The sequence below is a fragment of the Anomaloglossus baeobatrachus genome, chromosome 2 (assembly GCF_048569485.1).
Source record: "Anomaloglossus baeobatrachus isolate aAnoBae1 chromosome 2, aAnoBae1.hap1, whole genome shotgun sequence".
NCBI lineage: Eukaryota > Metazoa > Chordata > Amphibia > Anura > Aromobatidae > Anomaloglossus > Anomaloglossus baeobatrachus.
In genome coordinates, this window is record NC_134354.1 from 418,934,881 (window position 1) to 418,962,579 (window position 27,699).

Consider the following 27,699-nt stretch of genomic DNA (forward strand, 5'->3'; position numbering starts at 1 on the left):
ACAGGACGGAAAGACCCGTCCTTCTTTGGGACCACAAACAAGTTGGAGTAAAAACCGTGACCCTGTTGCTGAATAGGAACAGGGACCACCACTCCTTCTGCCTTCAGAGTGCCCAGCGCCTGCAGAAGAGCCTCGGCTCGCTCGGGAGGCGGGGATGACCTGAAGAATCGAGTCGGGGGACGAGAGGTGAACTCTATCTTGTAACCGTGAGACAGAATGTCTCTCACCCAACGGTCTTTTACCCGTGGCAACCAGGTGTCGCAAAAGCAGGAGAGCCTGCCACCGACCGAAGATGCGGAGTGGGGAGGCCGAAAGTCATGAGGAAGACGCTTTGGTAGCGGCACCTCCGGTGGCCTTTTTAGGACGTGACTTAGACCGCCATGCATCAGAGTTCCTTTGATCTTTCTGAGGCCTTGTGGACGAGGAGAATTGGGACCTGCCCGCGCCCCGAAAGGACCGAAAACTCGACTGCCCCCTCCTCTGTTGTGGTATTTTCGGTTTGGGCTGGGGTAAGGATGTATCCTTTCCCTTGGATTGTTTGATGATTTCATCCAAACGCTCGCCAAACAATCGGTTGGCAGAAATTGGCAAACTGGTTAAGCGCTTTTTGGAAACAGAATCTGCCTTCCATTCCCGTAGCCACAAGGCCCTGCGGAGTACCACCGAATTGGCGGCTGCAACCGCCGTACGGCTCGCAGAGTCCAGAACAGCATTAATAGCGTAAGACGCAAATGTCGAAGTCTGTGTGGTTATGGACGCCACCTGTGGCGCGGACGTGCGTGTGGCTGCGTCGATTTGCGCTTGACCTGCTGAGATAGCTTGCAGCGCCCATACGGCTGCGAATGCTGGGGCAAAAGAAGCGCCGATAGCTTCATAGATGGATTTCAACCAGAGCTCCATCTGCCTGTCAGTGGCATCTTTGAGTGAAGCCCCGTCTTCCACTGCAAGTATGGATCTAGCCGCCAGTCTGGAGATTGGAGGATCCACTTTGGGACACTGAGCCCAACTTTTGACCACGTCAGGGGGAAAGGGATAACGTGTATCCTTAAGGCGCTTAGAAAAACGCTTATCTGGACAAGCATGGTGATTCTGGACTGCCTCTCTGAAATCAGAGTGGTCCAGAAACATACTCGGTGTACGCTTGGGAAACCTGAAACGGAATTTCTCCTGCTGTGAAGCTGACTCCTCCACCGGAGGAGCTGAGGGAGAAATATCCAACATACGATTGATGGACGCAATAAGGTCGTTCACTATGGCGTCCCCGTCCGGAGTATCAAGATTGAGAGCGGCCTCAGGATCAGAATCCTGATCAGCTGTGTCCGCATCATCAACTAGAGATTCCCCCCGCTGAGACCCTGAACAATATGAGGATGTCAAGGGAATTGCCAAGCGAGCTCGCTTAGTCGGTCTGGGGCCGGGGTCTGTGTCAGAACCCTCAGCCTGGGATCCATGAGACACCCCAGGAGGACATTGTTGGTCCAACTGAGGTGGGCCAGGGGACAAAGATTCAACAGAGTCCCTGTGCTGAGATACCGGCCTGGACTGCAAGGCTTCTAGTATCTTAGCCATAGTCTCAGAGAGTTTTGCAAACTCTGTCCCCGTCACCTGAACAGTGTCAGCAGGTGGCTCCCCCTGGGCCCCCCTTAGCAGAGGCTCTAGCTGAGTAAGTGCCACAGGGGCCGAACAGTGCTCACAATGAGGGTCAGTGGAACCTGCCGGTAGCGGGGTCATACATGCGGCGCAGGCAGCATAATAAGCCTGTGTTTTGGCACCCCTGCCTTTCGTGGGCGCCATGCTATTATCTTCCCTGAGTAACACAATAGGGTATATAGCCAGAAATCAACTGTGCACCATACAGTGTAAAATATGTATACCATAAACATATAATGTTACACTACTGCACAATGGGGCTAGCACCACAGGTGCTGCTTACCACCCGCTTAAAGCGGTTGTGAAGCCACCAGAGTCCCTGCCTGAGTCTCCCAGACTTTGTCCCCCTCTGTAGCGTCCAAGGAGCTGACAGGAATGGCTGCCGGCGTCCTGAGGAGAGGTGGGAGCCGTGGGCGTGGCTCAGAAAGTGCGGGAGCTGGTGCCTGCACTGTGCACAGTGAGGGGAGTGGAGTATGCAAAGCATGCTCCAGCCCTCAGTGCTGCTCGTTCTGTGCAGCGTCCCGCCCTTCCCCTGCCTGTCAGGGCTGTGGGCGGGAGGAAAGGAAACTAGGCCGCAAAAAGCCGGGGACTAGTAATAAACGCGGCCGCCGTAAAAGCGCGGCCGGCGCGAAAGTCCCCGGCGCACTACAAGTCCCAGCCACGCCGCAGTGTTTCCCTGGCAGCGGCGGTTAGTGCGGCAGTCCCTATACATAAACACACTCAGCAGCGCTGAGTGTGTAATGGCACATATTAACCCGGTCAGCGCCGCGGTCCCCGGTGCACTAGCACACCCAGCAATGCTGGAGTGTTGCTGTGCGCGGTCCCCACGGGGACACAGAGTACCTCCAAGTAGCAGGGCCATGTCCCTTAACGATACCCGGCTCCTATCCAGCAGTCTCCCAGGAGTTGTGGATGAAGCACGGTCTCAGTGCCTGGAGACCGATAGGATCCCACTTCACCAGAGCCCTGAGGGGGATGGGGAAGGAAAGCAGCATGTGGGCTCCAGCCTCCGTACCCGCAATGGATACCTCAACCTTAACTACACCGCCGACAAGAGTGGGGTGAGAAGGGAGCATGCTGGGGGCCCTATATGGGCCCACTTTTCTTCCATCCGATATAGTCAGCAGCTGCTGCTGACCAATCTGTGGAGCTGTGCGTGCGTGTCTGACCTCCTTCGCACAAAGCAAAAAACTGAGGAGCCCGTGGGAGCACGGGGGGTGTATATAGGCAGAAGGGGAGGGGCTTAACACTTTTAGTGTAATACTTTGTGCGGCCTCCGGAGGCATAGCCTATACACCCAATTGTCTGGGTCTCCCAATGGAGCGACAAAGAAACACTAAATATAGATCCAGTGTGCAGGTTGGATTGAGTCAGGACAGTCACAAGGAGCAATATCTTATTTAGTAAGCAATGAAATAAGAGAAAAACCTTAAACTAACGTACCTTTGCGGCAGATGTCATGATAAATAATACATATTCCAATTATGAATGTGGCGAATAATCCTGAGAGTTGAATGTTTTAAAAATAATTAAATAAATAAATAAATATATCCATGGGAAAAGAGATCGTAATGTTGAGTTGTCTTGCAGAAAGGAAAAAAATAAATAAATAATAATAATAATAATAATAAAAAAAAAAAAAATCCAACAGAAGGAGGGAAATTGATTTCACTTGTGTCCAGGGAAATGAACAGTGTGTTTCTGGCTTTTGGGGGAAGGAGCAACTTTTAGAGATAAAAAAAAACCTGTAGTGCAGGCTTATTATCTCACCTTCGATCTATTGTGAGAGCAGCCCAAGAGAAAAAAAAAAAGGGAGCTTTCTGCATTTAATTCATTGCAATTTATATTGGAAAAAGGTCATTGACAATAGCTTTATTTTACTAATTTTATCCCAAAGAAATAAAAGTTAACTGTGGACATGTTTAGATTCATTGATAGCTTTTCAAGCATAGAAGTCTGTTAGATAATTTTTCTATGGCAAATCAACATTTTGTTTTCCCACATGGCCAGTTTATTTGTTCTAGATTCTTTTATCCCTTCAAGTTATAGGACAGTATCACAGAGATGCTGATAATCTCCTCAATGTTTCAAATATGAACGCCCCTACGTCCAATATCCAGAGGTTGTGCTACGTTATTATTATAGTTATAAATAATAATAATCATAATAATAATCATTTATTAATAATTACAATAATTTGATTTAAGGAATGTGGATGATTTATGGAATTCTGTGTTTTATATTTAATGTATTGAATAATCTGCTTTCTTTTCATAGAATGAATGATTGCAGTGCAGATTTCTGTGGTCCAAACAAAGGTTATAAAAGCCATTGAAAGAGTTTTCCATTATTAAATTACAGATAAAAACAATATTTCTGGTGTTCCCGATTAGGTACAATCTATACAATGTGACTTTCATGCCTAAATGCAGAGCTCCGGGGCCACACACTTTTTGAATCTAATTAGGTTTTGGATAATAGATTCAAAAAAGGGGGGAAAGATGATGTGGAAAGTCACACCTATTATTTAAGGTTTTAATTTGTTCATCAATTGAGTTTTTCTATTAAGTGTTCTTTATATTTTATCTGTAAGGAGGATACAGCAGACAGACATATATCTCATGATTGCTCTGATGTAACAAGAATCGTCAGGTTTTTGAACATGTCTCAGATGAGGCCATTGCTAATGCAGATTTTGAGTTTTTCCGTAGATGGATCCAGATACCAAGATGCTGGTTGATTCTGCACTGGATATGCTGAGGTTACACAACATGAGGTATTAAAAATCAAACCACTCCTCTCCCATCGGAATAGGAGAATGAGATGAAGATTTGCGATCACTGTGGTTTGTAGAGCGGAAAGGGGTAAGATAGTCAAAATGTGGATATAGGCAGCAGCCGGAGGAGATGCTCGCACAGGTGCACAACAAAGAAGCAGTGAATGGGCCTAGAGTTGAGAGTCCTTATACAAAGCAGACCAGTACCTCGGTGGCTCCTGTCACGTCGTCCGTGACATTGGTCACTCCTTGTGTTCTTAAATCCTTACAGGAACAAGCGATTCAGCAAGGAACGGAGTGTGAGACGCAGGGAGCCAGTGACTTAGGAAGGTCTGTGGATAAAGGGCGGTAAGCTTTCTCTGCCGTGAGCGTTCTACTCAATAATGGCCCAGGTAACCCATGTGACAAAGGTGTTGGGATGGACAAGATATGGGCGGCACCACTGCTCAGTACCCAGGTGGCCAGACACATCCAGTCTTCTAAGACGTGTGCCTATTAAGGTAGGAAAAACTGTAAAGACCTCGTAGAAACACCCCCTCATCCGCTCTACTGCTCCGGTGATTGCAGATTAGTCATATACATCTACCATGAGTAGGTTTATATGAGTTTTGTGCGTGTTGTGTGAATTTCTTTTCAGGTCTGCTCTGAAACATATCCAGTGTGGAAAACGTTACTGCTGAAAAACTCATGGTGCTGGTGGTATGAAAAGATGGAGTTCCTAAAAAGTGGTAAAAAGTACATATTCTATAGCACAGGTCATTATAAAGATCTTACAGTACCTGGGGATGCCCCTGATGAACCCTGTCTGCCATTGTGAAGAGGGGAGAAACGCGTTGCGCTTCTTTCATGCTAAAGCCTGCTTTACACGAGTCAATCCATCGTGCGATTTATTTGGCAAAGTCTTTTTTTTTTTTTTTTGTATCGCTGATAGGTATTTGTCCATGTGTCACACGTTGAGTGTTGTCAAACGACCACAAAGCGCTCATCGATATATTGATTGGCCATGGCGGACGTCCAAAAGGCTTCACACATGTTTTCATTTGGTCAATCTGTCTTTTGTATGGGCGTAATTAGGCAAACTATACAGCCCTCCGTGACGTTGTCTGGATTGTTGCACGCCCTGAATTCTTCTGACCTGCTCAATCCAGTTCTGCTAATGTGGTTGATTGGTTACATACCATATATATAGTTTCGCTTCTGCGCCGTCTTTTATAACAGTAATAACCTATCACAACGCATCTGCTACAACCAATCCGATTAGATTAGGCGTGATTATTTAAAACCACAAATACGCCCTGAACGTTTACTGACGTCACAAACAACTACGAGGATGGCCGATTACACGGTGTCACACTTTGCAATGTGTCGTTCATTAAGACTAAACTGACCGATTTTATGGAATTAAACGATGTGTACACGATGGCCGAATTTCAAACGATTAGGCATCGGTTGGACTCGCAAGGAGCTGTCACATGAGGAGATGTCGTTACGAATGACGGAAGTGCGTCACAAAATCCGTGACCCCAACGATGCATCGCACAATAGATCGACTCGTGTAAAGCAGCCTTAAGTGTCTGACAAATATGCATTTATTTTATTAGCCTGAGTGTGAATTGCACAGTGGAGAGTCTGTGATTGGACGAGATCTCCTCATGACTTTACCTGGCCTTATTATTATTATATTGATACAGTGGGTACATGTTATACATGTGAGATATTTAATTTATTTTAGGGTTTGGTCCTTGAATTTGCTGTATCATATTGATTTAAGCTACAAACAGCTATGTAAATACAGAGTGTGAATATTTCATCTTTGGGAATGAATTGGATATATATACTTGCATATTGACGCCTCTTTATCCCTGTATCTCACGGTTTCTATAGTCCCTCACTAACATTAGCAGCACGTATTAGCTTAGCAGTGTAGGGATAGGGAGGGTGAGCCGTTGGTGAGCGGGGGCGCCAATTCGCCTTACAGGGTGCCGACCTCCGTTGCGAGGTAGGGAGAGTTTAGGGCTATTGCCCCAATCCCTGCCCCCTCCTTTATTGGAATATTTAATTGTCTCTATAGTCAAATGGGTGGATGTTGTTTGGAATTTTAATGATTATAACATAAACATGTAACGATCCACAAGATAATGGTGAACGCTGCAAATCATGTAACAAATGTTCGTTTTCCTTTAATAAGTAGATCTTTACATAAGGTATTTTTGGTTTAATACCTAGAACGTGATTATATTTCTCACAGATACTGCAGATACAGTGTGATATCCTGACCAGTGATGTATGAGCCGTATACAACTGCCTATATAGTGTGTTAAATATGTGTATCCTCCAGTTCCAGATCCTAAATCAGTGTCAGGAGCACGTGGTCTCCAGCCAGGAGACTGGGTGATCCTAAAAAGACAAGTCAGAATGAGCCATGAGTCAGAATCAGATGGACTGATCCAGCTTATCCCAACCACAGCGACTTCCATGAAGCTTGAGGGAAAACCCAGACAACAGCGGCTGTAAAGAGTGCATCGTACCAGCAGAATGAGGGTCACAACACACATAGTGCTGGATTATCTCACATAGAACCTTATGGAGAATTTCTAGATTGGGGATGATACATGTGAAATAACGATAAGGGAACATTGGGTACAGGAACATTACACAAATAAGGGCTCATGGTGGGAAAGACATTATCTGACCTGAACCAATCAATTATTTTAAGGGTTTAAGTGACTTAAGGATAACATACACTTATAGGTAACTGGTATTGTTTTATTTGTTGGAATTTGAAGCCGTAAAAGTGCTACTCTGTGTTACTGAAGGTAATCGGATCCATGTGTAAGGGAAATCTTGTTAAAAGCCTCCTGGTGGTAGATTATAGACCCGAGACAAGAAGAGATCCATTAGAGTTGTGATACAATCAGGTGTATTCGGGTAGAAAAGTCTCGAAAACGCTGACAGCACTCGGATATTGACTGAGAATCAGTCTTTCAGAAACAGTAACGCTAAAAGCTGCAGCATAACGGTAAGAAGCTTATTCTTACAATTGCCTTACTCTTTCTAATCGATTAATCTCGAAATCTGAGTGAGCTCGTCAGCATTAAATAGTCTGTTCTAGTTACCTGTGCCTCTGTGAATTGTGTGTGCGGGATGTGATCAACTCTCTGATCAGCAGTCTGTATCAGTGGGGGCAAAGGCTTAGTATTGCTTGTATAGCGGATAGCAAAATGAAAAAAGGTTGCAGTTAAAGCATTAGAGCTGATGTGTTAGAAGACCACGGTAGGGTCAGAAGGTTAATAAAGTATTTAGGGGGGACTGTTGAGGAGAGCCATAAGATTAAATACTTAATTAACCTCTTGACAAGGGATTGTGGGAAATGTCGATTTGCCTTACATAATTCAGGGTTCAGATCATATACATGACACAGATATAAAGATGGCTGCTATTGCCTGTTTCTCCACACCTTGCCTGGAATGCAAGGAATGTCCAGATGAAAGAAGACCACCATATAAGGGAAGACAGACCAAACCATCAGCATGGATGCACCAGATGACGTCCCTCCCATCATCATGGTTTCATCCACTGAAGTCAGACCCGCCCATCAACAGCAACACGGATCTCCCCATTGGCTAGCTCATGAACTGTCCCACTAAATGTGCATATCTGAACTTGTGTACGCCCCTAGCCTATATCAAGAGGACGCATGCTCTTCTCTGTCTGTTTTTGGTGCCATTTTCTATTGTGACCAAGAAGAGATTACACATCCGACTGTGTCTGGTGTGGATTCTTTTATGAATGCACTTGGCCCATATCAATTCGGCCAGGCAGTAGGCAACTAGTGATCTCTGGTCAAGAGTTCACCTTAACACCCTTATCTCCAGGATATTGATCTGAAGGGACGATTCTATTGGAGTCCAGGTTCCTTGAGCCCTGTGGTGGAGAAAAACCGCTCTCCAACCTGACAGGCTCGCGTCCGTGGTGACCACGGCCCAGGTTGGGGGTAGGAAGGATTTTCCCCGGGCCAGAGATGTGGGTAGGAGCCACCACTGAAGTGATGTTTTGGTTGCGAGGGAAAGAGATGTTCTTGTCGAGGGAAGCAGCACTCTTGTCCCATTTGCGAAGAATGTCCCCTTGGAGTGGCCGTAGATGGAATTGCGCGAATGGCACTGCCTCCATGGCTGCAACCATCTTCCCCAGGAAGTGCATGAGGCGCCTTAAGGGGTGTGACTGACTCCGAAGAAGTGACTGCACCCCCGCCTGCAGAGAAAGCTGTTTGTCCCGCGGTAGCATGACTAACGCTGGCTGGGTATGAAATTCCATCCCGAGGTAAGTCAGTGATTGGGTCGGCGTCAACTTGGATTTCGGGAAATTGATGATCCACCCGAACTGCTGGAGAGTTGCCAGAGTGACGGTAAGACTTTGTTGACACGCCACCAGAGAAGGGGCCCTGACTAGGAGCTCGTCCAAGTAAGGGATCACCGAGTGGCCCTGAGAGTGCAGGACCGCCACGACTGATGCCATGACTTTGGTGAAAACCCGTGGGGCTGTCGCCAGGCCGAAAGGCAATGCCACGAACTGGAGGTGTTCGTCCCCGATGGCGAAACGCAGGAAACGTTGATGTTCGGGTGCGATCGGCACATGGAGATAAGCATCCTTGATGTCGATCGATGCTAGGAAGTCTCCTTGTGACATCGAGGCGATGACCGAGCGGAGAGATTCCATCCGAAAACGTCTGGTTCTCACATGTCTGTTGAGCAGCTTGAGGTCCAGAACGGGACGGAATGACCCGTCCTTTTTTGGCCCACGAACAAGTTGGAGTAAAAGCCGCGACCACGTTCCTGAAGGGGAACGGGAATCACAACTCCCTCTATCTTTAGAGCGTCCACTGCCTGAAAAAGTGCGTCGGCCTGTGCGGGGGGTGGGGAGGTTCGGAAGAAACGAGCCGCAGGACGAGAGTTGAACTCTATCCTGTAACCATGAGACAGAATGTCTCTCACCCATCGGTCTTGAACATGTGGCCACCAGGCGTCGCCAAAGCGGGAGAGCCTGCCACCGACCGAGGATGTGGTTAGATGAGGCCGAGAGTCATGTGGAGGCCGTCTTGGAGGCAGTGCCTCCCGCGGCCTTTTGGGGGCGTGACTTGGACCGCCACGCATAGGAGTTCCTCTAGCCTTTCTCCAGCCGGTTGGACGACGAGGATTGGGTCTTGGCGGAGGGACGAAAGGACCGAAACCTCGATTGGATTTTTCTCTGCTGAGGTCTCTGAGGTTTGGACTGGGGTAAGGAGGAGTCCTTTCCCGAGGATTCCTTAATAATCTCATCCAACCGTTCGCCAAACAAACGGTCGCCAGAAAAAGGCAAACCAGTTAAGAACCTTTTGGAAGCAGAGTCTGCTTTCCATTCGCGCAGCCACATGGCCCTGCGGACTGCCACGGAGTTAGCGGATGCCACAGCCGTACGGCTAGCGGAGTCCAGGACGGCGTTCATGGCGTAGGACGAAAATGCTGATGCCTGAGAGGTCAAGGAAGAAACCTGCGGAGCAGAATTCCGTGTGACGGCATTAATCTCAGTCAGACATGCCGAGATTGCTTGGAGAGCCCACACGGCCGCAAAGGCCGGGGCGAAAGACGCGCTCGTGGCCTCATAAATAGACTTCACCAAGAGCTCTGTCTGTCAGTGGCATCCTTCAGGGATGCGCCATCGGCAACAGACACAACGGACCTAGCAGCCAATCTAGAGACTGGAGGGTCCACCTTGGGGGAGTGTGCCCAGCCCTTAACGACTTCAGGTGAAAAGGGGTAACGCGTGTCAGTGTGCCGTTTAGCAAAGCGCTTGTCCGGGACCGCTCTGGGCTTCTGGACAGCGTCCCTGAAGTTAAGAGTGATCAAAAAACGTATTGCGCATACGTTTGGGGAATCGAAATTGGTGTTTCTCCTGCTGAGAAGCCGGCTCCTCTGCAGGAGGAGGTGGGGGTGAGAGATCCAGCACCTGGTTGATGGACGAGATAAGATCATTTACCAAAGGCGTCCCCCTCAGGGGCATCAAGGTTAAGGGTGAAGTCAGGGTCAGAGGCCTGAGTTCCCACGTCCGCCTCGTCTTCCTGAGAGTCATCAAGCTGGGATCCAGAGCAGCGTGAGGAGGCTGGGGAAGAGTCCCAGCGAGGCCGCTTAGCCGGCCTGGGGCTGCGATCCGGGCAGTAGTCCTCCGCCTGGGACCTAGAGGCTATCCTGGGAGCGCGCTGCGGCGCGGACCGAGAGGGGCCTGGAGGAGACAAACTAACAGGGGTCGGGGCCTGTGAAGGGCCCGGTCTGGACTGCAAAGCCTCAAGGAGCTTAGATGACCATTTGTCCATAGACTGTGCAATGGATTGAGAAAGTGACTGGGAGAGTGTCGCAGCGAAAGAGGCCAACGACGGGGACTCTGTCCCTGCAGACTGCTCAGGGGGAGCCGGGGGATCTACATGAGCCGAGGGGCCCACAAGTGCCTGAGGCTCCGGCTGAGCAAGCGTGGCAGGAGTCGAGCATTGCTCACAGTGAGGGTAGGTGGATCACGCAGGCAACATAGCCCCACAAGAGGTACAGGCCGCGAAAAAGATCTGTGCCTTAGTAGCTTTGCTCCTTGTGGACGACATGCTGGGGTCTCTTAGGAGAGTGACCACTGAGGGTATATGGGAAAAGGGTATACAGCCTTTCCGAACAGATATATATGTCTATATATATCCCGGCACCCTAGGGGGACCAACACCGGGTGACCGGTGTGGCTTACCAACCGCTAACGAGCGGAGTGTGTCCTCCAGATTCCCTGTCATGGATCCCCCAGAGCTGCAGAGCTTTGCCGCTGAGTAGCATCCACCGGCAGAATGCTAAAAATGGCTGCCGGAGCTCTCAGGGGGGGTGTGGAGCCGAGGGCGGCGCCAGCAAAGAGCGGGAATCTGGAGTCTCCAAGTGGTCAATGAGGGTGGGGGGAGACATGCAAAGATGCTCCAGCCCTCAGAGCCGACGTCACGTCGGTAATCCCGCCCTAACCGCTGACAGGCAGGCCCGGGGGCGGGATTTTGCTCGACTAGGCCGCGGCGAAGCCGGGGACTAAATTTAAGGCCGTGCCCGACAAGCAGTCACGGTCGGTGCGGAAGTCCGCCGGAAAAAACTGCGGACGGAACTACCGCAGCTTCCGGGGAGAAGGAGCGACCTCCCTCCCTGTACAGTCCACACATGGGGACACAGAGTACCTCCAAGTTGCAGGGCCCGGTCCCTGGGGGTGAAGAAGCTCCAGACCGGCAGGTTCCACCAGGGGCTGCGGATGGAGCACGGTCCCAGCACGTGGATGACCGCTTAGGATCCCACTTCTCCCAGAGCCGCATAAGGGATGGTGAAGGAGACGGCATGTGGCTCCAGCCTCTGTACCCGCAATGGGTACCTCAACCTTAACAACACCGCCGACATAGTGGGGTGAGAAGGGAACATGCCGGGGACCCCATCAGGGTCCTCTTTTCTTCCATCCGTCATAACTATGTATGAGAATGCATGAGTGGATGTGTGCCTCCTTCCACACAAAGCATAAAACTGAGGAGCCAGTGATCCACGGGAGGGTGTATAGGCAGAGGGGAGGGGTTACACTTTTTTAAAAGTGTAATACTTTGTGTGGCCTCCAGAGGCAGAAGCTATACACCCAATTGTCTGGGTCTCCCAATGGAGCGACAAAGAAAAGCATCAATATTGCATCAAAACTGCATAGCATTTTGATGCATTTGTTTGCCACGAGATGCAGTATTGATGCAGAAATTTGGTGTACAAGTTTGAGCACCATATCTGCATCTCTTGTAACAAAAAACAAAACAGTTTTCTGCCTGGAGATGCAGGTCTCATTGAAGTCAATGTGTTCATCTGAGGTGAGGTCACTGAGTTCAATGAGGTCATCTGAAGTCAGTTTACCTGCAGTCACAGGTGTGGTATCGTGGAACCTTCCAGCTGTGACTGCAGATAAATTGAGTGACGTCACTGCTCACAGCTACGGCTCAGTCAGTCTCTGCCTGAAGTCACAGCATGCGGTCATGTTTTCTAATGTGCCTGTGCGCTACGCCTTCAGTATATACCAGAGCCAGGATCGCGTGGGACTTTATGTGGATTACATTGGAGCTAGGTGTCTGGGGTTAATAAATTGGAGAGAGAGGGTGTTTTTTGTATTATATTTGCTTTCCCTATGCTAATTAATGAATTGACTAGTTGAAAAGGTGTTATTTAGGGTACCTTCACACTTAGCGATGCAGCAGCGATCCGACCAGCGATCTGACCTGGTCAGGATCGCTGCTGCATCGCTACATGGTCGCTGGTGAGCTGTCAAACAGGCAGATCTCACCAGCGACCACTGAACAGCCCCCAGCCAGCAGCGACGTGCAAGCGACGCTGCGCTTGCACGGAGCCGCCGTCTGGAAGCTGCGGAGTACTGGTAACTAAGGTAAACATCGGGTATGGTTACCCGATGTTTACATTAGTTACCAGTGTGAGCAGGGAGCAGGGAGCCGCGCACACTGAGCGCTGGCTCCTTGCTCTCCTAGCTACAGTACACATCGGGTTAATTAACCCGATGTGTAATGCAGCTACATGTGCAGAGAGCAGGGAGCCGCGCACACTGAGCGCTGGCTCCTTGCTCTCCTAGCTGCTGTACACATCGGGTTAATTAACCCGATGTGTACAGCAGCTACATGTGCAGAGAGCCGGAGCCGGCAGCACAGGCAGCGTGAGAGCTGCAGAGGCTGGTAACTAAGGTAAATATCGGGTAACCACCTTGGTTACCCGATGTTTATCTTGGATACAGCTTACCTCAGCTGTCAGACGCCGGCTCCTGCTCCCTGCTCGCTTCATTTGTCGCTCTCTTGCTGTCACACACAGCGATCTGTGTGTCACAGCAGGAGAGCGGCTTTGAAGAAAACGAACCAGGGCTGTGTGTAACGAGCAGCGATCTCGCAGCAGGGGCCAGATCGCTGCTCAGTGTCACACACAGCGAGATCGCTAATGATGTCACTGCTGCGTCACAAAAAGCGTGACTCAGCAGCGATCTCGGCAGCGAGCTCGCTGTGTGTGAAGCACCCCTTACCCAAACTGGTAAGTTCTCTTTCTAGGTTATCACATCCCTGTGGGCGTGATAACATGATTTCCACAAGCCTGATTCAACGCAGCTCCTGAAAGTCCTGCGCATGTACGTGGCTCATTTCGACAGCATCATTGCGCCTTCGAAGCTAAGTGTACACATCCCGGCTTTGGAGAGGCGTGCTGCACATCATCAGAAGTGCATAAGAACAGATTCCGGCTGTCAATCAGTGCTGGTGTGTGCTTACAGATACTGCTCACAGTGCTATGGCACTGCTATATTTAAGTGCTTTAATTGCTGCTAAGAGACAGAGAAATTTTCCCATGGGTGCTGCACTTTCAGTTAACACAATTAACCTACAAAGTCAACACTATATCTGCAAGTTAATAGCACTGGCTATTTAAGCTTTGGCTACGTCAAGGCCTAATGTATGTTCTAAGATGGCTCACCCAAAGCTATTGCTAGTACGCCAAAATCATATGACAGCAAGACCCCAGGTGTCAGCTACAGCCATTTTCCCACTATGAATATACAAGCACAGCAGATGGCAATCACTTTGCATTAATGCAGGGATCCCCAACTCCAGTCCTGAAGAGCCATCAACAGGGCATGTTTTCAGGATTTCTTTAGCGCTGCACAAGTGATACCTTCCCTTTAAATTATCGCGTTTTTTTATTTTTGTATTAAAAATAGTGATTATGAAATGAAGTATTTTTAATACAAAATGAAAATCGCTGCTTATTTAGTTTTTATTTAATTCTAATTTTACTGGAGGCACTGGGGGCTGCCATGCTGGATTTGCTGTGTGTAACGACAGTAACTCCTATATGGCAGCCCCTGTGCATAGAGAACAGTGGTCGGGATGCGACCCCTTCAGTAACGTTACAGTGGGCGTCTGCTGTGACCTGGACGCGCACCCTGGGCTGTCCAGATCACAGCAGCAGGAGGAGATCAGCGCCATCATTGTGGAGCTCACAGCCATGCTGTTTGCTCCACTTTACCCGTCAACCGCCGGGATGTGTGAGTACCGCAGGGCTGTGTATCTAATCCTATCCTGTGTGATACTACTGCTGTCCTTGGTGACACTTTAGACATTTGTGGTCACCAACAAAATGGCTCTGCACTGTGTCCCTACATGTCATTCTCTGTTATCTGTTGTAAACACTCAGGTTGGGAGGGGGAGGTGTGGCATCACACACAGGAGAGCAGACTCCGCCCACTTTTAATGCAGCTGTAATGTGAGCTTTTTCTACTGTGAGATTTCTGTAGGATTTCAGAAGCTGCTCCCCCTAGTGTTTAACAGTGAAAAATATCAAACTTTATTTTTTTTTATATTTTGCTCAATTAAAAACAAATAATATTTAAAACAAAACATTAAAACATTACTACTCTACATTTTTCAGTTATTTAATTTTATTTTGTTCCCTTTAAATCACATGTACGGGTGATGATTCCAAAACCTGTGCAATACTAAACAAACCCTGAAAACATGACCTGTTGGTGGGCTCTTCAGAACTGGAGCTGGGGAACACTGCATAAAGTGATGAAAGATCCTAATAATATTGAATTTGGAACAGAATTAAATTTAAACAGCCTCAGTTTGTTTACAAATAAATAATAAATTACCATCAGGTTCATTGCAGTATGTAGCTGGATCCGACTGCAAACTGTATAAGCGTGCCTGTAAGAAGAAAACAACAAATCAGAAAAAGCATAACCTTATGACACAAAAATCAGAGTCTGTTGGAGTGCATAAATGGAAGAAGATTACCACTGTCCCTATCCACGTTATAGCTTAAAATTAACGCTAACGAGAGGTCGTTGGGGTCACGGATTTCGTGACTCACATCCGGCCTCGTTAGCGACGTCGTTGCGTGTGACACGTACGAGCGATTGCTAACAATCAAAAATACTCACCTTATCGTTGATCGTTGACACGTCGTTCGTTTCCATAAAATAGTTGCTGGTTCTGGACGCAGGTTGTTTGTCGTTCCCGGGGTGTCACACGTAGCAATGTGTGCTGCCTCAGGAACGACAAACAGCAACGTACCTGCGTCCTCCGGCAACGAGATGGGCGTGACTTTCATGCGGCTGCTCTCCGCCCCTCCCCTTCTATTGAACACCTGCAGTGTGACGTCGCTGTGACGCCACACGAACCTCCCCCTTAGAAAAGAGGCTGTTCGTCGCCCACAGCGACGTCGCTAGGAAGGTAAGTACGTGTGACGGGTACTAGCGATTTTGTTCGCCACAGGCAGCGATTTTCCCATGAACGCACAAACGACGAGGGCGGGTGCTTTCACGAGCAACATTGCTAGCGATGTCACTGCATGTAAAGCAGCCTTTAGACTCTGTTCACACTAGAAAAAGGATTTTTGTCAAGAAATTTCTTGAGTCTGAAAGATTAGCGCACTTGCGGTCACAAAACGCACCAATAGCGCACCGAAAACCGCATGTGTTTTTACCGCTTTTTATTCCGCAAGTTGGTCCCTGCGTTTTTTTTACCATTATCTATGCCAAAAAACGCAGGTACCTGCAGAAAAGAAGTGACATGCACATTCTTTTTCTCAAGAAATTCTGCAGAAAGAACGTTCTTCAGACAAAAAGTAGTGTGCGCACAGTTATTTTTTTTTCCATAGGTTTTGCTGGGGAATGTCTGCAGAAAGGTTACAACCATTTTCTTAAGAAATTTCTGCAGCAAAAACGCAAAATAAACGCGGGTAAAAACGCAGTGTGCACAGGGCCTTTTTTTTTTTATTTATTTTTTTAAATTCTGACAAGTGTCACTTTGTGATCACTCTGTAACGCTCCAATATATTCTAGCGACTGTCACATCTAATAAATGTGGCAATTCCGGGCAGCTGCTGGCTGATATTAGGCTCGGTGGCAGTCTAAAAATGATAGGCCACCCCAGTCTGAGAATACCAGCCCTCATCTGTTGGCTTTATCTTAGCTGAGTATCAAAATTGAGGGGGGGACCGCACGTCAAAAATTATTCTATGTCTGGGTGGCCGCCTCCAGTAAGCGTATACTCCTGAAAATGGGGCATAACAGAGCACATGGTGACTGTCGGCACCATTATAATCAGTAGCCCCGTCGGCACATAGGTCGGAAACCTGTTTTGTGGGAGGGGTTTGTACGGAAGCCACTACCGGACCACTGATCAGGGAGAGGAACGCAGTGTGAAAGAAGCCTTACAAATTAGTCACCTTTGCGGAAAATCAGGATCTTACCTTGGTGCTATCATAAAGTTCTGTAGTCCCAGAGGGGGTGGCCATCAACGTGATAACATCACAATCAATTGTCTTGTCGGGCGATGGAGCAAAAGTGTCGGAGATGACTCCTAGAAAATCTGAAAGACTTTTCTTCACCTTTTCTGTAGTCCCTGAGGAACCTTCCACCTGCCAGGACAGAAAGTACAAACATTCTAAGAAAGGAGGAACTGTTGCCTTCAATTGCTCCCAATCTTTTAATAAGGGCCATTATTGGTGACTGCACATTCTAGCAAATATATTTATATACAATACAAGATTATAGTATTTTTGTTTACTTCCAAACTGCTCAAGCAATGACTCCAGCTACAGAATTTCACCCAAAAGCACAAATAAGCAGCAAATAATTATTTTCTATATATCTATAATATATTTGATGGTCTCCTTTTCTGTTAAGGTAGAAGAGTTATATGTGAAAATGTGTTCCCTGTCCGCTGATCAGTCACAGCAATACAATCGTGGGAGTCTGATGGTTTTCTGTGGAAGGCTAAACACCGGTCAGAGGACCCCACATAAGGATATATGTGATTTGTGTATGGCTTGTGTGACTAAACAGTGTTTAGAAAAGTGGCATCAGCAGTAGAAGGGATAAAAGTCATGTTTTTGCACAAGTACAGCTTGCCCAGAAATGTGGATTTTTAATTTTATGACTGTGGTATATGGCCCTTCATAAATCTTTCCCATCTATTTCCATACGGATTTATCCCTGCCATGTCTACAAATCTATACCGTCTCTTACACTCTTACATTCTTTATCGGCTGCATTACCAAAGCCTTTATCCATGGAAAACTCACCGCCAACTTCTCCTTGACCACCGTAGCGGTAGCTGCAATGGTACATGCCGTATCATGCTGCACAACTCGTGAAAACTCTGTTAGGTCCCTCTTCATAAACTCCAACGCCTCTGCCGACTGAACAGACCATGGAAAATTTAAGTCAGGTAAAATTAATGTGACATACTAAATAAACCCATACAGAGGCATCCAGTGGTTTCTAACCCTGCATTGTGCCATTCCTCATGAATATGTATGGATAAATTAACAATTGGGTGTCATTTTTTCTTGACACAAGGGAGCCAGTTAGTGATGACAATATACAGTATTTTAGCGCACAACCTGAAATTACAGGGTTTTTTACGTCACTGGGGTTCCCTGCTGCCATTTCCTCATCTCGCGTCCTTTACCGTGGGACCTTGCTCCAAGGAAGTCCAGTGACGTCACGTAATGAATAGATTTCATGTTTGGGGAGGGGGGGGGGGGGGGTGGAAATCACCATTTTTTCAGCGTGAACTCGATTCACCTTGGGATGTGACCGGAGTTCCCTGCACCTAGGCCTCGCGGTCTTTACTGCGGGACCTGAACTCCAGTGACATAAGTACCCTGGTCTGTGAGGTGATCCGTACCTCAGTAAACCAGGGTCTTCATGATGACAACTCATGGTTACCATGGCAGCGATCGCGTCCTTGTGATCGCACTACAGGGACCCGATCCCCAAGGAAAGGTAAGCAAGTCCTTTCCCTGCCTCCTGAATGCTGAGAGATTGCACTGATCGCAGCAGTTTGGGGGTTAAACAACTGGGATCGGCGCAGGCAGTGCTCCTGGCATCGAAAGCCGGGTCCTGGCTGTAAGATCAGCAGGCGGCTCTGCGGCGACCGCGAGTGTACAGCACTTGCACCCCCTCAATCACCATCACTAAATAAAAAAAAAAAAAAAAGAAACGCATAAAAAGCAGGAAAGAAGCATGTGGAAAAAAAACGTGCATTTTTTAAGCTGCTTTTTTCCCTGCCAAAACATGCGTTTTTATGTGCAGATTATCTGCACATAAAAACACAACTCCTCTGACTCGTACTTTCTGTATGTCTTGTGCAGACTCTCAAGTCTATCTAGGAGTGAGCGTCACTGCTCTCCCCTGCCTTCTGCATGTAAGAGTTGAAAGGGTCAAATCTACCACAAGCAGGAGGCAGTGGAGACAGGCTGAAGTATCTCATATAATACACAGACTCCACAGTGTGCAGCAGCATCACATAATAAACTAAGACTGTGCCGTAGGAAGCTGAATCGCATAGAATACATGAAGACTGCAGTGTGAGTCTGGACAGCACTTTTATGTCACTGATCAATCACGTGACGAAAAAGCCAAAATAGCAGGCAGCCTAGAAATGGCATATGGGCTAAAACAGCCTCCGCATTATCCTCTAACAACCACCTAAGCTGCCAAATAGAGGCAAAATAACTGTACCACTGTAAACAGACGTCAGAAGAGCCGAATTTCATTTCTGAAATGGTCAAATACCCTATATCCACATTTGCCATATCTTAACGTTGAGACAAGTTTACACTCCATTTACATTAGAACATATTAGTAAACTTGCCACATGATGCTACTTTAGTGTGGAACCTACGTGGCTTATTTAATTGCTGACCATGGATGGAACATCACTATGTACACTGCTCTTACAGCGACCAGTGACAAGTTATGGTGCAGGACGGAAGACATTTCTTTTTTTAATTTTCCCATTTTTTTTTTTTACAGGTTTCTGGCATTAGGACTAAATCTCCAAATAACAGACTCTCAACAATGATACTACTGCCATGCACATAATGATGCACTGCCAAGCTTTAATAAGCAGATTTTACTGTTATATCAGTGGAGTCAACCTCACCACCAAACTCAGCAGGCAGAGGATAGTTATCCACAATACTTGTACAGTGCCAACTAACATCAGGGCTGGCTCCGGGTTTTTGTGGGCCCCGGGCGAAAGAGTCTCAGTGTGCCCCATGCACATACAAATACGTGCACATACAGGCATACGTACATATACATATTTAAAGAGAAATTCAGAAAAACACAGCTACAGTGCCCTGCAAAACTATTCGGCCCCCTTGAATTTTTCAACCTTTTTCCACATTTCAGGCTTCAAACAAAGATAAAAATGTTATTATGGTGAAGAATCAACAACTAGTGGGACAGAATTGTGCTGAACGAAATTTATTGCTTATTTTAAACTTTAAAAAAATAAAAAAACTGAAAATTGAGGTGTGCAATATTATTTGTCTCCTTTACTTTCAGTGCAGCAAACTCACTCCGGAAGTTCATTGAGGATCTCTGCATGGTCCAATGTTGTCCTAAATGACTGATGATGATAAATATAAGCCACCTGTGTGTAATCTAGTCTCCGTATAAATGCACCTGCTCTGTGATAGTCTCAGTGTTCTGTTTAAAGCGCAAATAGCATCATGAAGACCAAGGAACACAACAGGCAGGTCCGTGATACTGTTGTGGAGAAGTTTAAAGCCGGATTTGGTTACAAAAGATTTCCAAAGCTTTAAATATCCCAAGGAGCACTGTGCAAGCGATCATATTGACATGGAAGGAGTATCAGACCACTGCAAATCTACCAAGACCCGGCCATCCATCCAAACTTTCATCTCAAGCAAGGAGAAGACTGATCTGAGATGCAGCCAAGAGGCACATGATCACTCTGGATGGACTGCAGAGATCTACAGCTTAGGTGGAAGAGTCTGTCCATAGGACAACAATCAGTCGTACACTGCACAAATTTGGTCATTATGGAAGAGTGGCAAGAAGAAAGCCATTTCTCAAAGATATCCATAAAAAGTGTCGTTTAAACGTTTGCCACAAGCCACCTGGGAGACACACCAAATTCACACACACACATGTGGAAGAAGGTGCTCTGGTCAGATGAAACCAAAAATCAAACTTTTTGAGCACAGTACCAAACGATATGTTTGGCGTAAAAGCAATAGAGCTCATCAACCTGAACACACCATCCCCACTGTCATACATGGTGGTGGCAGCATCATGGTTTGGGCCTGCTTTTCTTCAGCAGGAACAGGGAAGATGGCTAAAATTGATGGGAAGATGGATGGAGCCAGATACAGGACCATTCTTGAAGAAAACCTGTTGGGAGTCTGCAAAAGACCTGAGAGTTATGATTCAGGGACTGAGGAGTATTAACGCAGAATCCCAAAAAGGTAACAGCGTGGCTGGAAATTTAACGGACTGCAGATCTAATCCTGACACACAACTAACAGTAGCCGTGGGGTGTGCATACGATGAACTGGACGCCTCGACAAAGCCGGAGAACTAAATAATCTCACAGATAGAAATATAAGAAGGCTAATCTGCCTTGGATTAGTCCACAAAGATAGATAGATAGCCCCCTACATGTAAAGGCTACTGTGATATAGAAAAATACAATACAAAAGCCAGAAAAGACAGATTCAGCAAAGGTGAGGCCCAAACTATCTTTATAGGAAAGGATAGAAAAGAGCAACTGTCTGCAGCCGTTAAAACCCTAATATATTCCAGCACTACTGATATGGAAAATCCTTAGGTCACACAACCTCTCCCCCACTGTACCAGCACTCAGATGTTACTGGGATCCAAAAACACTAATACAGATGAGGGGATAAATTAATACCAAGCATGACAAACACAAACCTTGCAGAACCATGGAGCTAAGTATACAGACACTCGCAGCAGGGAATGATCCCATTCCACCAAGAACTCCACACAGACAAAATAGGAATCATGCATTAGTATCAAAGCAGAAAAAGCCACAAGAAAGTGAAAAACAAACAGCAGAAGTACATCTGAGAGTAGTTCTGGAAGTGAGCAGAGCTGGTTACAGAATATCCTTAACACACAGGAGCAATTGACCACCGGCAAGTAACAAGAGAAAGCTACCTAGTTAAATAGCCCAATCTGACCCTGATTGCCAGTCCTCTGCAGGTCTGCCGCTTTCATTCCACACATCAACTGCACCGCCAACACTGACCACAAGAGGGAGCCCCAAACTGGAAAACGTATTCACAACACCTGAGTCTGGGACTGAGATTTGTCTTCCAACAAGACAATGATCCCAAACAAAGCAAAATCTACAATGGAATGGTTCACAAATAAAAGGTATCCAGGTGTTAGAATGGCCAAGTCAAAGTCCAGACCTGAATCCAATCGAGAATCTGTGGAAAGAGCTGAAAACTGCAGTTCACAAACGCTCTCCATCCAACCTCACTCCGCTCCAGCTGTCTGCAAAGGAAGAATGGGCAAGAATTTCAGTCTCTCAATGTGCTAAACTGATAGAGACATAGTCCAAGCGACTTGCAGCTGTAATCGCAGCAAAAGGTGTCGCTACAAAGTATTAACTTAAAGGGGACGAATAATATTGCACGCCCCACTTTTTAGTTATTTATTTTTTAAAAAGGTTTAAAATAAGCAATAAATTTCATTCAACTTCACAATTGTGTCCCACTTGTTGTTGATTCTTCACCATAACATTAAAATTTTTATCTTTATGTTTGAAGGCTGAAATGTGGGAAAAGGTTGAAAAATTCAAGGGGGCCGAATACTTTCGCAAGGCACTGTAAACACTAACAGACAAATCTATACATTAGTCATATACACTGACATACATCATACACACACACACACACACACACTAGAGGTATTTTATTATGGGGAATCCGGCAGCAGCATCACTCACCTCCTCCACTTGTCTCCGTCCAGCTCCTCTAGGACACGTGGTTGTGATGCGCTGATTGCTGGCCGTCACTAACAGACAAGCCCACACACAGAGCGCACTGACGTATATACATCACTGGAGGGGCTGGGGACATACAGTAATGTAAGGGCATACAGCTCCAGAGGGAAGGATACAGCATTGTGGGGTATACAGCACTGTGGTGGAGGAGAACATACAACTCTGGGGGGGGGGGGGTATACAAACCTGGGATGGAAGGGACATAGAGCTCTGGGGGGGTAAAGAAGTATGCAGCCCCCACATTCCTCCATATAACATAATGCACATATATTGCTCCACATAATTTAATACAGCATATTACTCCATATAATGCACTTGCATATTCCTCCATATCTCATGGTCCTCCATATAGAATAATGCACCCCAGATTCCTCCATATAGGGTTATGAAGCCCCCACTTTCCTCCCATGTAGCAGAATTTTGCAGCCACAGTGATTAACACATACTCACTTCTCCCCATTTCCCCCGCTACTCCGGTCGTCTTAGCGTGTCCATTGTTCTGCCGCTCTGACAGCTCAAAACACAGGCGCGCACACTAATGAGACGTCATCACGCTCCTCTGTACTGAGCTGTCAGAGGCAGAGCGTAGACAGACGCTGCAGGAGAATGATGAGAGAGGAAGTGCGCCGCTCCCTCGGTCATCATTGCTTTCAATTGAAAGTGTGATCCTCAGGGGGGGGGGTTGTGCAGCGCTGGTACCAGGCCTCTCTGGCACACGGGCTCCAAAGCGGTCGCGTGGCGTGCCGCCATTGGTGGTCACCCTGCCATCTGCCAGTGGGCAAACTCGGTGGTCCAGGGCCCCGGCACTTGCCCAGGTGCTGACTAACATAACCATTTCTTGTTGATTAGGGTACTAGGAGACTTGGGGTTGTACACAAAAATGGTGCTAAGATCGATCCCACACAGTGCTCTAACTACTTCTGTAGCTGATCCCTCACAATTTCGTGGTGTATCTGCCATGCCATCTACTGGTGACATGAGAGCATTACATGAGAGATATGCACCTTTCACTAGCAGATGGCAGAAAACTAAATCAGCAGGACAGTAAAAAAGGAGATGGGGCGTGGAAGTGTGCGTCAGTATATTTGTCAGATTGTGTGCGTGTCAATATATGTGCCTGTGTGTGTGTATATATATCAATATATTTATGTGTATCAGTCGGTGTATGGATGAATATTTGTACATGAATCACAGGGTGTGTGTATCCTATGCAAGTGTGCACATGTTCATTGCAGCGAACCTCCCTTCTTACGTATGGCCCTAAAGGAAATAAAAAACGGAGTTTAACCAGCTCCATCTTTTTTTTCCTGTTTTGAAGGGAACTCTATTACAGGTGTGTCTGAATACCTCTAGTGTTCTGTGCATTAAACAGATGACATAAATTACTATGATCTATTTCTGATGGAATTTTATACACAAAAAATAATTACAGTATATAAATAACTGATCCATTTTTGGGACAAATGAAAAAGTTGTGTAACTGTTTTTTGCTCCATTAAATCCCCCAACAAAACAGAAACTGATAGGGCAGCACAGTGGCTCAGTGGTTAACACACTGTTATCCTGTGTTCAAATCCCACCAAGGACGTCTGCAAGGAGCTTATTGGAAAGGTATTACTGAGGTGAGAAATGTCACGAGTGTGGAACTATTGCACCACCACCACCTGAGCCTACACCAGACCCAGGGTAGGACGGAGAGGAGCAGTCAGCAGAAAACTCAGAGTACATTGGTCATATGGGTAATATAGGGTACAAAGTTATAACCGGTGCTATTAAGCGCCGTAACAATGGAGATATACAGTATATATATATATACACAGTATATATATATATATATATATATATATATATATATATATATATATATATATATATATATATATATATATATATATATATATATATATATATATATATATATATATATATATATATATACACACACACACACACACACTTATCAGCAGGGCTGTGGAGTCGGAGTCGTGGAGTCGGAGCTCATTTTGGTGGAGTCGGAGTCGGTATAAAATGCACCGACTCCGACTCCTAAAATATATAATAAATTGGGGACAGGAGTGCAATGCAGAATGTGCTGAATATTTTACTAAATAATAACATTTAGTATAATGCTTATATTTAAGTGAAAAATGTATTGTAGTACAAAGTGAACATCAGACATTTAATTGTTTTTATGATACAATAATCAAGATATTTGGATAGAACATAAAATATTTATTGGAATACAACTTTAGAACACAAAAAACTAATAAATTGTAAATATGTAAAATATATATATATATATATATATATATATATATATATATATATATATATATATACAGTGTATATACACACACAAGATATATATGTAATCTACTGTATATTACATAGTGTATTACATATTTACAATTTATTACAGTTTTTTGTGTTCTAAAGTTGTATTCCAATAAATATATTTTATGTTCTATCCAAATATCTTGATTATTGTATCATAAAAATTATTAAATGTCTGATGTTCACATACACATATTCATGTACTACAATAAATTTTTCACCTAACTATAAGCAATATATGTAGGAGTCGGAGTCGGAGCCGGAGCCGGAGTCGGAGTCGGAGTCGGTGCAAGAGAATTTGAGGAGTCGGAGTCGGAGTCGAAGGTTTGGCTTACCGACTCCACAGCCCTGCTTATCAGTAACATGTAACAGTGGGTACATACCTTCTCCCGAACACTACTGTAACTCTGGTGTAACCAGCTTCTCCACCAGCCCCCATCCTCCCTGCAGAACAAACCAGATCAGGAGACATCAGACAGGTGAGGCCACATAATGTAGCAGAGCTGGCAGAACTAGTCGCAGTAAGAGCGAGACCACATACATGAGCAGTGTGTAGATGTAGCAGAGCTGGTCACATACATGAGCGATGCACAGATGTAGCAGATCTGGCACAACTAGTCACAGTGAGGCCACATACATGAGCGGTGCACAGATGTAGCAGAGCTGGTCACATACATGAGCGGTGCACAGATGTAGCAGAGCTGGTCACATACATGAGCGGAGTACAGATGTAGCAGAGCTGGTCACATACATGAGCGGAGTACAGATGTAGCAGAGCTGGTCACATACATGAGCGGTGCACAGATGTAGCAGAGCTGGTCACATACATGAGCGGTGCACAGATGTAGCAGAGCTGGTCACATACATGAGCGGTGCACAGATGTAGCAGAGCTGGTCACATACATGAGCGGTGCACAGATGTAGCAGAGCTGGTCACATACATGAGCGGTGCACAGATGTAGCAGAGCTGGTCACATACATGAGCGGTGCACAGATGTAGCAGAGCTGGTCACATACATGAGCGGTGCACAGATGTAGCAGAGCTGGTCACATACATGAGCGGTGCACAGATGTAGCAGAGCTGGTCACATACATGAGCGGTGCACAGATGTAGCAGAGCTGGTCACATACATGAGCGGTGCACAGATGTAGCAGAGCTGGTCACATACATGAGCGGAGTACAGATGTAGCAGAGCTGGTCACATACATGAGCGGAGTACAGATGTAGCAGAGCTGGTCACATACATGAGCGGAGTACAGATGTAGCAGAGCTGGTCACATACATGAGCGGAGTACAGATGTAGCAGAGCTGGCACAACTCTGTGAGTACCTCTATGGAGCTGCCAGCTCTGCTACACCTGCACATGGGCACGTAAGCATAGCCCGCTGTGTGCAGGGCCAGGAGATGTGTAGTATTAGGGAATATAGAATATTCTATGCAGCTGTCGCAAAGCACCAGGTCGCGGCCCCTTTCCTGGCAGTGAGGAGGCTCTGGGCTGCTGCGACATATGTGCGCGGTGGAGCCTGTACGGGCGCGGGGCACAGCTGGCATCACAGCACCAGGGTAGTGCCCGGGAATATACACAGGCTGTGCAGCGATGTCGGAAAACAAAACCCCACTCTCACCCTTCCGCCATGTCGGCCGCGTGACATCACCAATATTTACCGAACTCTGACCTCAAACTTCCGCCACCACAGCGGAAGTGCGTCATGTCTCGGCACACCGGGGGTCTCGGGCAGGAGGCTCCGCTGGGCAGGAGGTCCCTGCTGTGATAGTTATTCTCTGTACATCAGGTGCCCCATCACACCGTGCTCAGGCGCTCACACGGCGGTGGAGGATCTGTGGGGGGTGAAGTTGTCACGTGTCGCACACAATCATATCTGACCGGCTACATTGTGATCAGTGGGGTCGTGCAAACACCCTATTTAACCCCTTTCACACATCCGGCTTGAGCTCTGCGGCTCAATCCGGCTGTGCGGCTGTGCAAGCTATGCAACGGATGCGGTGAACACACCGCATCCTTTGCATAAGCTACTTTCACACATCAGTTTTCTGTATTCAGGCACAGTCCTTTTTTTTCCTGATCCAACGGATCCTGAAAAAAAGTGCAAACCGTATCCACCGGATCCGTTTTTTTAACGGATCCGTTATGCTGGATCCGTTAAAAAACGGATCCGGTGGATACGGTTTGCATCCGTTTTTGCATCCTTTTCGTCCGTTTTTTGGCTGGATCCGTTTTGTTAATTACATTGGAGCATGCTCAGTTTAGAAAAACGGATCCGGCGGCCGCATCCGTTTTTTACCGCATTACGCCGGATCCGGCGTCCATAGGCTTCTATTGTAAAACACGCCGTATCGCGCCGGATCCGGCGCGATGCGGTTTTTTTGCCGGACAAAAAAACGTTGCAAGCTACGTTGCCTCCGGCCGCCGCTTTAACTAATTTTGCCGCATCCGGAAAAAAACGGATGCAACGCAAAGCCATCCGGTACAATCCGGTAACAATGCAAGTCTATGGGGAAAAAACGGATGCGGTACCGGATCCGTTTTACCCGTTTTTTTCCGGATTGAACCTGATGGCAAAAAACTGATGTGTGAAAGTAGCCTAAGTTTTTCCTTTGCGGCCAGTCCGGTTTTTGCCGCTTGCGGCATGCTACTGAGCATGCGCAGTGGCAAAAACCGCATGCGGCGGCCGGATGCGGTTATTGCCGCATCCGGCCGCCATAGGCATGCATTGAAAAATGCGCCGCATCGGCAGAATGCGGCGCGATGCGTTTTTTTTTCCCGCACAAAAAAACGTGCCAGGCAACGTTCCATCCGGCCGCCGCATCTCACCAAAAAGTGAGAAGCAGTTTACAGCAGAAGCAGAACTTTAGTAGGTAGGGACTGTCTCAGATGGGTACACCGTGACGAGGTGAGACAGCTTCTTACCTTTTTGCAAAAATGTATATACTAAGTACACTGTTTATTAAGCACTTGCAATTTATTTATTTATAGTCAGGGTATTTTTTCTACAATTTTTCTCC

General features: G+C 46.7%; 1 protein-coding gene across 6 annotated transcripts in view; it reads right to left on the reverse strand.

The window, feature by feature from the left end:
- Positions 1 to 26,449, reverse strand: part of BSDC1 (BSD domain containing 1) — a 70,504-nt gene extending 44,055 nt beyond the window's left edge. The window contains exons 1-5 of one of the 6 annotated variants that reach the window (XM_075336162.1): positions 26,352 to 26,449; positions 25,058 to 25,118; positions 17,572 to 17,688; positions 16,738 to 16,905; positions 15,134 to 15,188 (exon numbers count right to left, since the gene is read on the reverse strand). In XM_075336162.1, the coding sequence (XP_075192277.1) occupies positions 15,134 to 15,188; positions 16,738 to 16,905; positions 17,572 to 17,688; positions 25,058 to 25,118; positions 26,352 to 26,386 (436 nt within the window). In that variant the 5' untranslated portion in view covers positions 26,387 to 26,449. Of the gene's footprint in view, positions 1 to 15,133; positions 15,189 to 16,737; positions 16,906 to 17,571; positions 17,689 to 25,057; positions 25,119 to 25,215; positions 25,235 to 25,387; positions 25,407 to 26,300 lie in introns of those variants that run through there. The other 5 variants (XM_075336158.1, XM_075336157.1, XM_075336159.1 and 2 more) reach the window with 5 other exon arrangements.
- Between the last annotated feature and the right edge of the window lie 1,250 nt (positions 26,450 to 27,699).